The 9,829-nt window shown below is 33.3% G+C and overlaps 1 protein-coding gene across 1 annotated transcript in view; it reads left to right on the top strand.

Annotated features, from left to right (window-relative positions):
• The window catches only part of REV3L (REV3 like, DNA directed polymerase zeta catalytic subunit), a 161,108-nt gene that overhangs the window by 93,649 nt on the left and 57,630 nt on the right, over nucleotides 1–9,829 (top strand). The window contains exons 14-16 of the mRNA XM_019646344.1: nucleotides 2,378–3,291; nucleotides 5,020–5,099; nucleotides 6,393–6,518. Of these exons, the coding sequence (XP_019501889.1) occupies nucleotides 2,378–3,291; nucleotides 5,020–5,099; nucleotides 6,393–6,518 (1,120 nt within the window). The remainder of the gene's footprint in view (nucleotides 1–2,377; nucleotides 3,292–5,019; nucleotides 5,100–6,392; nucleotides 6,519–9,829) is intronic.

Here is a 9,829-nt window from a genome sequence, read left to right on the forward strand (position 1 = left end):
TCAAAGTGACAACCCCCTCCTCAATCCTTGCCCCCCCCGATATCATACATATCTATTACAATTCCATTGACTCCACTCCCACACTCCACTCCACGTCCCGTGACTATATAAATATTCAATTATAGTTAACATACAATATTGTACAACATCAGCTTTAATCGAAGTATTTTTTTCCACCTTAGCCTTACTTAGTTAACTTATCATGTGCTATTCATTAACTGTTTATTGTTAGTTGTCTAACTTTGACACTTGTTCTGCAGCTGAAATAGAAGAATAGTCATTATTTTTTTGAAAACAATTTTTTAAAATATAAATGTATGTATTCATTACAGAAAGTTTAGGAAGTATAAAAGGTCAAAAATCACACCATTTCTTTACCTACCGACAATCACTAATAATATTTTAACGTTTTCTTATATGTATATAGTTTTTTTAAATGTATATAGTTTTTATTTTGTTTTTTATAAAATCTGATCTTACTGTAGTCACCGTATTACATCCAGATTTATTATTTTTTATTATTCACTTAACATATTTATAACATTTTCTAAATTGGTGAATTTCTTGAAACATCATTTTAATGGCTGCATAATCTTCTATCATGTATATTATTGGACAGAAAGGTTGTTTCTTATTTTGCCACTATAGGTAATTAGGTGATTAGTATCTTCTTCATAAAGCATTTCTTGTATTTTGGAATTTTTCCTTATGGTCCTGACAGTAGGATTACTATACAATTTAAGGCTCTTAATATATATTATGACATGAGTTGTAGCAATTACTATGCTGCTGACAATATTCAAGAAAGCTAAATTTACTGTATCTCACCAATTTTTATTTCTGGGTTCTTAATTATTTCTCTATCAAAACGTTAAGTTGGATATGGTCACATGACATATGTACTTATTTCCTTTAATAGCAATAATTCCGCTTTTAATTTTTCATATAGCTAGGAGGGGTAGGTGCAGGGAAGGCTGTAGACCCTGGTTATGGAGTTAACTAGTTGGGAGCAAAATCTTTAGGGGAAAAGGAACTGTGGGAACCCTGATGCTCTTCCTTCAGCTCCAGATCAGAAAACATGAAGCTAGTTCACTGAGTTTTATTTAGAGAATGACCAGGACATTTGAGGAACCATGCCCTAAGAGAAGTGATTGAAAAAACTAAGAACTGTCTTCATATCCATGAAACACATACCATAAGGAAGAGAAGCTAGACTTCCTTTATGTTGTTGCAGAAGGTAGAAATAGTACCGATAGATATATGTTAAAGCGGTTAAGCTTAATGTTTACAACTACAGGAAACTAAACCAAGCTGCCTTTTAATTAGTGATTCCCCCCCACACACACATTATTAGCATTTAAGCTATGCATTCTGTGGTCTCTGCCAATTCCTAAGTTCTTCTCTTAGTGTTCAAACTTGCCGTGTAAAGAGGAGAAAGAATTATGGTAATTTATCTCAATTGTGTGTGACTTCTTTAAGTTTAAGGGAATTTGTGGGGCGGCACAAAGATTTGTTTGAACTGACTGGCTTTGCTAAACTACTATAGGTACTAGCGAATATAAAAAGAGGCTGTAGATAAAATTCAGGGATATAGTCTCTGATGATAAAGTCTTCCATTGTTTTTATCCATTTGTGGTAATAGTGGAAAGTTATTTAAAATGAGTTGAGGAAAGAAATCCGATGAGTTGGGCTATCTCTTTGAAGGAAAGGAAGGCTTTACTGAGTACCTAAAACAAACAAAAAAACCTTGTTTCCCTAGTACTGATAATTTTCTGAAGGAAATTAAAATTTTTTTTCCTAGTTGGTTTATTGTGTTGTTCAGGCCTCTGTTTCCTTACTTATCTTCTGTCTGGCTGTTCTAGCCATTATTTAGATTGGGGATATTGAAGTTTCCAAGTATTGTAGAACTATCGCTTTCTTCCTTGAATTCTGTTACATTTCTTTCAGGGAAGGTCTGATAATGAATTCTCCCAGTGTTTGTGTGGCTGTGAAGGTCTTTATTTCCCTTTCACTTTTGAAGGGTGATTCACCGGATGTAGGCGGACACCTCGCGGCTGCTGGGGGAACCACCTGGCCCTGGGGATGTGCAGTGGAATGGCTGCTTTGGGTTGCTGTAGGCTTGGACCTTGGGGGGCATTGGGTTGGGGTCCTGGAGGTTCCCGCCACAGCCCGTGTAGTGAGGAAAAGCATATTGAGACTAAAGATAGAGTTCACCTGCATAAAATATGTGTATGTAGTGGGGAGTGGAAAGGGAAGAAAGAGATGGACATTTTTAAGACTCCAGAAGGGACTTTAAAAATCTCTAGGATAGGGTGCTAAATATTTTGGTAATTGCTCTTTGAGACAAAACAGTTGTTCTAAAATATGTTGTTTATAGGGAGATTGGCGGACGGCTTCTCATGGTAGAAACTCGGCTCCCAAAAGATCTAGCTGAGTTTGAGGGAGACTTTTCCTTGGAAGGACTTCATCTATGGAAAACAGCATTCTCAGCAATGACTCAGACTCCAAGACCAGGGTCACCCCTTCGCAATGGCCAAGCATTTGTCAATAAAGGGTTAAGTAATAGCCATAAAATGGTTGAAGATAAAAAAATTGTGATTATGCCTTGCAAATGTGCCCCAAGTCGACAACTGGTTCAAGCATGGCTTCAAGCCAAAGAAGAATACGACCGTTCCAAGAAACTGTCTAAAACTGAGCCAACTGGAGTTGTAAAATCTGCTGAGAACTTTAGCTCTTTAGTTAACCCAGATGACAAACCTGTAGTGCCTCCAAAAATGGATACAACTCCACAGATACTGCCCACTGCAGCACATACCAAGGAAGATGTTGATAATTCTCAGATTGCTTTACAAGTGCCAACCACAGAGTACAGTCAAACTGCAGGTGGAAGTCAGACGCTGTCACCAGTTGCTTCTGCAAATGATCCTGACGAAGATGATGATGATGACTATTATTTTAATTGTAGCTCCCCTGATTCTCCAATAATTCCACCTTGGCAACAAGTAGCATCCTCAGATTCCAAAACATTGAATGGAGATGACAGACCCTCATCACCAATAGAGGAACTATGTTCCCTGACTGTTGAGAACTTCTTAACAATAAAAACAGTAAAAGAGGGTGTACAGAAAAGCCCCTGCAGTGAGCCTCGGGAACCTCTAGTGGTATCTCCCATTAATGTGAAGGCAAGAACTGGGATATGTGAATCACGTTGCCTTCATAGTACACCAATCATACAGAGAAAACGTCTGGAAAGGCTTCCTGAAGCAGCTGGCTTTAGCCCTTTATCAACAGGTAAGTTAATCAATAATAGACTCCATAATTGTTCTTCAAAGAGTAGAAATGAAAACAACATTTAGACTATGTTAATGAAAATAAGAGCTTTTTAAATGAAATTTTAGCTCAGCTAATGAGTATTGTTATTTTATCATGTCTTGGAAAGACATCATCACATGAAAACTTTTATCTTTCTGCTGTGAAATCTACTGACATCTGCTTTCGTCTTATCTTCTGGGTGAACTATAGGAGCCCTCTGAGAAACCTTACCGTCTTCTCAACTTGATATTTCCCATTCCCACTCTCCCATTAATATATACCCAGCTCTCTCCCACCTTTTAAAATAGAAACAAAGCCAAACAACTGCTTTGACCTTACATCTGCCAGCTTCTACTCTTCTATCTCTCCTCAAAGCCAAATTCCTCGAAAGATTTTTCTAATTTGACAACTCCATTTCTTTACCTCCTCATCATTTCTCAGCCTGCTCTGAACTGGATTCTGCTCCCCACCATTTCACCAGTACATCTCTTGCAAAGGATTCAGTCCCCTTCATGGAGCTAAAGCCAGTGGATGCTTTTCAGTCTTTCTATCAAATGCCCTCTGAGCAGCCATTGTCCTGTCGTCCACACCTTCCTTCTTGGAGCTGCTGCTACCTTGACTTTTCTCTTCCTACTCTGTTTCTTCTACTGGCTTTCCTTTATCTCACATGCTCAGTTATTATCTAAATGTCAGGATTTATTAAGACTTAGCCTTCTTTACTCTATATTCTCTCCTTAAATGATCTAATTCCTGCCCACATGATTTCTACATATAACACAAATTTAAATTTCCATTCACAACTCTCTTTTAAGCTTCAGAACACTGTATACAGCTGCCTATTTGGCATTTCTACTTGAATGCTCAAAGGCACCAAAGGTCAATATTTTTTAAACTCAATTCATGATCTCACTGTATACATTCACCAGCCAACCACCCAATACTCACATGCGCACACACAGAAACCCACCTGGCCCTCTTGCAGTTTCACTTCAACGAATAGTACAACCATCCCTGTCATGGAGTTACACAGGTCAGACACGTGGGATTTATTTGTAACACCCACATGATTCACTCACTGCCCATCCTGTGGTTTTCAGTCCATTACCAAGTGCTGTCACGTTGTCATAGCTCACTTGGTCATCTACCCTAGCCGCCTTAACCACCTGTAGCACTTTCCAGGCCTTTTGCTCACTAATCTGTTTAATTATTGATTCCTTGTTAATTACTACCCTCTCTTCCTGTTTAGCTCAAAAAAGCCCTTCTAGCCTCCCCGACTATAAAAATTCCCAATTATATTCCCTTTTGTTGTGTTTACTCCAGTTATAATTTTACTTTTCTATATGTATTTGATGAATATCTGATTCTCTCTGGACTCCATGAGGGTGTAGACTGTGTCTTTTCCTCATCATAAATACTTGATAAAGAACTGAATAAAATGAATTAAATAATTCCCTAAGATATTGACTGAGGAATAAAACAATAATTTAAATCTAAATGTTTTTTTAAATGTTATTTAAAAATAAAAAATTTTAAAGTTATTTTGGTGGGGATCAGAAGTTTGAATTGAATTACTTTCACTTATGAAGTCTTTGGGGAGAACTTATAGGATAATACAAATAGTACTTAAGAGTTTACAATAACAAAAAATTAGAAAAAAGAAGTAGGTAATTTTGATGTCTATGTTAAATATGAAATTTCTTTCTACAGAACCAAAAACCCAGAAACTGAGTCATAAGAAAGGAAGTAATATTGATACTCGTAGAAGAGTATTTTTAACACAAGCAAAGGTAATTATGCTAATCATATTTAAAAATCAGTGGAAGATCCATTCTTAGATTTCGGTTAGAAAATTGGTAACTTTGTCTCAATTTAAAAAACTATTATACTTTTGCATCATTTTATTTACATATCTTTGAGACAACAAGAAATTGCCTAATTTTTTTTTAGGTTTTTTTTTTGTGTTGGGATCTAAGAGATTCTTATATGTAAATACAAATATTACAGAGAAAGTGAATATGATAGCCAATATGTGGATTATGAGGATACAAATACATTAACTGATAACTGGCAAAATCAGAACAGTCCAATGACAGCAGAGCTCAAGTAAGTGATTTTTGATCCCACCAAAAGTATATCCTTTTTCTTGGTTTATTTTTTCTTAAATATAACGTAATTGATTTTTTTCAGTTTATCTTACTAAGTAACAAAGGAGAACAACATTATTTACTATTGAAACTTTGAAAAATCATACATAAATATCTATTCACATAAAAATATGGTAAAACAAAACATATGATTATGTGAAAAAAGTATACATTAGACATGTATCCTTGGAAATATATAATAGAAATCACTTCCATATTGTCCACTTCTCATAAATATTATGAACTACGTATAGTAGTTTAGTATTTCTACTTTGAGATTGTAAATACATTTTTAAAACTTTTATTTTTAAAGCAGTACTATTGTTGATTTATAAGTCATTTATATTAAAAACAAATACTAGTGTATTGTTAACATAAATCAACATTTTTGGGAAAATGGTTAATGGATTTGGAAATCAGAAAAAAAATATTTTTTAAAAGTAGAGTCTATTCTTTCTAAATCCTTGAAGATTATTTGTTTTAATTCGTCTTTCACACTCATGTTGTGTTAGTGTAAAATGCAAGTCAGAATTTCAAATCTTTTACAAACTTTAGCCAAAGTCATTACAAATACATTGCTTGCTTGCTTGTCATACTTCCAAGAATGGTCAAGATAAATGTCCACGCGGTATAAATGTCAGGTCCAACAGGACTGTTATTTTCAGTATTTGGGGCTTGTAAACTCAAAGATCAACATATGGCTTGCTTATAGATTATATCAGATACTTCTACATGTATTTAGTTCTGGTACCTTGAATTACTAGCATGAAAGGAATGTTAATAAAATACTTATGGCTTCTTTTTGAACTTAAAGAGATATTAGTTTATCACATATTATTAAAACATTATCTAAGTAGGAATAATAAATCAAAAGAAAAAATGATTGCTCATTTATCTTTTTCTGGCTATGTGTTTTTGTTTTTGTTTTTTTAATAGAATCAATTTGCTGCAGTAAATACTCCAAAGAAAGAAACTTCTCAGATTGATGGACCATCTTTAAACAATACTTACGGTTTCAAAGTCAGCATACAAAATTTACAGGAGGCAAAAGCTTTACATGAGGTAAAACTGCAACAGTAAGGACACATACACTGTTTAACTCTTGTCTTTATTCTGTGGAACAAGTGTGGAAAGTTTTTACTGCGCGAGTAATACACTGAATTCTATACCTGTTAATCTTCATTTTGTTCTGATTATTCTTAGTATTTAATGTATTCATGTATTTATATAAAACAAGAGGAACTTTTAAAGCAACCATCAGTTACTGAGACTGCTTTGTGGTTTCACAATTTCCACAAATCTTATAAAACTAAAACACAGTTTATAAAAGCTAAAATTAGAAAATATTTTTTAACTATTAGAAAATCTCTCTCGTTATTTTCGGATTGTTATATTAGGATGTTATATCACATCCCAACTGTGATACTTACTTGTATTTTCTATTTGGTTGGCTCAGTGGATTAATGCTTGCTACAATTCTCTATATAACCCACATATTCTCCATGTAACCCAGTTACCTTCACTGCACAGACTATAAGAAAGACTTGGAAGCTGTCTTTAAAAATTTGCATCGGTCACAGGACACAGGGGAGCATATGTGTGAATGGGTTACCGTAAATTTATCTCTATTAAAGAAAACACAACTCAAAGCATATATCTGACTGGCAATAAGGTAGAAATTAGAGTATGTTCTCATTGTTTATACCTGTGCTATCAGTAGGGTAGCCATTAGCAATGTGGCTATTGATAACTTAACATTTGGCTTATATGCCTAAGAACTAAATTTTAAATTTTATTAAATTTTAAAAGTGATACTAGACTTATTAGAAAACTTTTAAGTATGTTTGAAACAACTTAGATATATAAAACTACTTTTTCAATTGTAAAATTTATATCTAAATACAGATATAGTATTTCTATAAAAACTTAGCTCATTAGTAACTTTACATTGATGAGATGTTGAAAGAGTAATATGTTAGAGATATTGGATTAATGAAAATATTTTAAAATCAATTTAATGTATTTTTACTTTCTTTAAATGTGACTACTAGAAAATTTAAAATTACATGTGTGACTTTCATTATATTTTTATTGGACAATGCTGGTTTATACAGTCATTTTATGTTTTTGCACTTAGAGAATTCAACTTTTCATTTTTTGTTGTTTTGCTCTCAAGTCAGCTCTGTCTTAAACTGTTCTAAGGATTGGACAAGCATAGGCTAAAAAAACTTTAAATAATGTCTTCGTTTTACTCTAAATTTTAACTAAGAGTTATACTTTTTTAGAATTACATTGGAACATAGCCCAACTCCCTAATTATTTACTTGTGCATATTTTCATTCAACAAAATTCATTTAGTTCCTGCTTTATACCTAGCCCTGTGATATCCCCTGTATCCAAGATGAATTAAGTAATAAACTCAGGAATACATTTCTTATCAAGCACATATCTGAAATTAGAAAATTAAAGAAAATACTTTGTTAAAAATGTGTTGATTAAAGCAAATTTGATAGACCTTAGCAAAAAGATTTGTTACCTTTGATTACTCTTAATATTATTTGAAAATATAAATTTATTCTTATACTGTTACTTTATTCTATGTAACCCCATTTCAGACTCATGGGTCTTCTTGAAGTGGAAATCACTTCCAAGGTCTGGCAGGTTGCTAAGAGCTTCTCCCTAACACAGGCTTTCTTAATCTCAAGTCACACTCCAAACAGCCACCTCGTGGTCAAATAGGGAATGAACCAAAAAAAATATGCACTGTGTTCTATTCCTTTTTCCCAGAAATTGTGCCCAGAGCAATTTTCTTCTGTCTCCCATTACCCTGGGCTAATCTCTCTACTTCACATGCAGAAGAAAGAAGTTGTAATCCCTGTCCCCCTTTCTCACCTACCTCTTTCCTAGTCACATTCAGTAAATCTGTCTCTTCATTTCCATGTTTGCAAAAAAAAATCCCTAAGATTCAGTAATGCATTTTATATCAAGGAATAGAAGGGCAAAATTTGAGTGTGAAATTTGGCCTAGTAAATAAATAATTCAACTCTCAAAACTCTTTTGACCTGAAATTGTCTTCAGTCTTCTTCATAGTCTTTCTACATGTTCATCTTTTTCTAGTTAAACTGGTTTTTTGGTTTTGTTTTGCTTGGGTTTTGGGAAAGGTTTTCCATTTTACATTTTTGTATTTACTAGATTAATACATGCTTATTGATTTAAAAAAGATCAAACAGTCCTAAAGAGTATACATTTAAAAATAAAAGTTCTTTCCCTGAGCTCCCCCTAATGGTTTTATTTTTTTAATCTTATTTGTTTTGTGTTTTTATTTTTACTAGAAATAGCAACATATATTTCCTAAGGAAAGTGGTAGATTTGTGGATATTGGTTATGCCTTTACATGCATAATTCATGTTTTTTTATTTTTTTAAATACTTATTAACAAATTTAATGAATGTATGCAGTATTACATGTACATGGTAAAACATTCAATCAGGACAAAAAGATTTACAATGAAAAATAAGTTTCCCTTTCACCCTGCACTAAAGAGTCTCCTTCCCCACAAGCAATAAGCAGGCCTATGTTTTTTATGTCTCTGCAGAAATTTTCTATGCATGTGCTTAACCTTTTTTGCATACATAGAAGTACTCTCTGGTTCCATTTATCAATGTATTATGGTGATCTTTCCATATTAGGACATATAGATCTGGCTCATTGTTTTGAAAATGTTAAAGGTTACAGAGTATTCCATTGTATGTAGCCTTTATGAATACCACATAATTAACTTGTCCCGAACTGATAAGACATTTAGATTTTTAGTGTTTTATAGTTTATAGAAACTGGAAATATAATCTTTATTGAACATTCTTGTGCATGTAATTTGGCTATTTGTATATCTGCACGATATAGTCTCAGAAGTAAAATTGCTAGATCAAAGGCTATGTCCATTTTTAATTTTGATATATTTCTAAATTGTCCTCCATAGAGATTTACCAAATTCTAGTCCCATCACTAGCAAGAGCTTTGCATTTATATTTCTTCATTAGTTGGCATGCAAGATAAATACAAAATACAAAAACTTTATTAAATTTATATGATCTGAATAATTACCAATATTGTAACAGTAGTCTGCTGGTTTTCATTGCCAGATATAGGTACATTGCTGGTACAATGATGGCTAGAATTCTAGCGATAATCATCAATCCAATCTATATTTTATTTTTCTTACCCCGAGTTTTTACTTACAGTATCTTGATTTCAGAAAGAGAACTAAGGATTACTGTTAAGAGTTTTTATTAGCATAGGAAAATAAGTTTAAAAAGAAAAATACTACATTTTTTGCATGATATGTCAAAGAGAAAACATATATGGGCAAAAAT

The sequence above is a fragment of the Hipposideros armiger genome, unplaced genomic scaffold, assembly GCF_001890085.2.
Source record: "Hipposideros armiger isolate ML-2016 unplaced genomic scaffold, ASM189008v1 scaffold_101, whole genome shotgun sequence".
Classification (NCBI taxonomy): domain Eukaryota; kingdom Metazoa; phylum Chordata; class Mammalia; order Chiroptera; family Hipposideridae; genus Hipposideros; species Hipposideros armiger.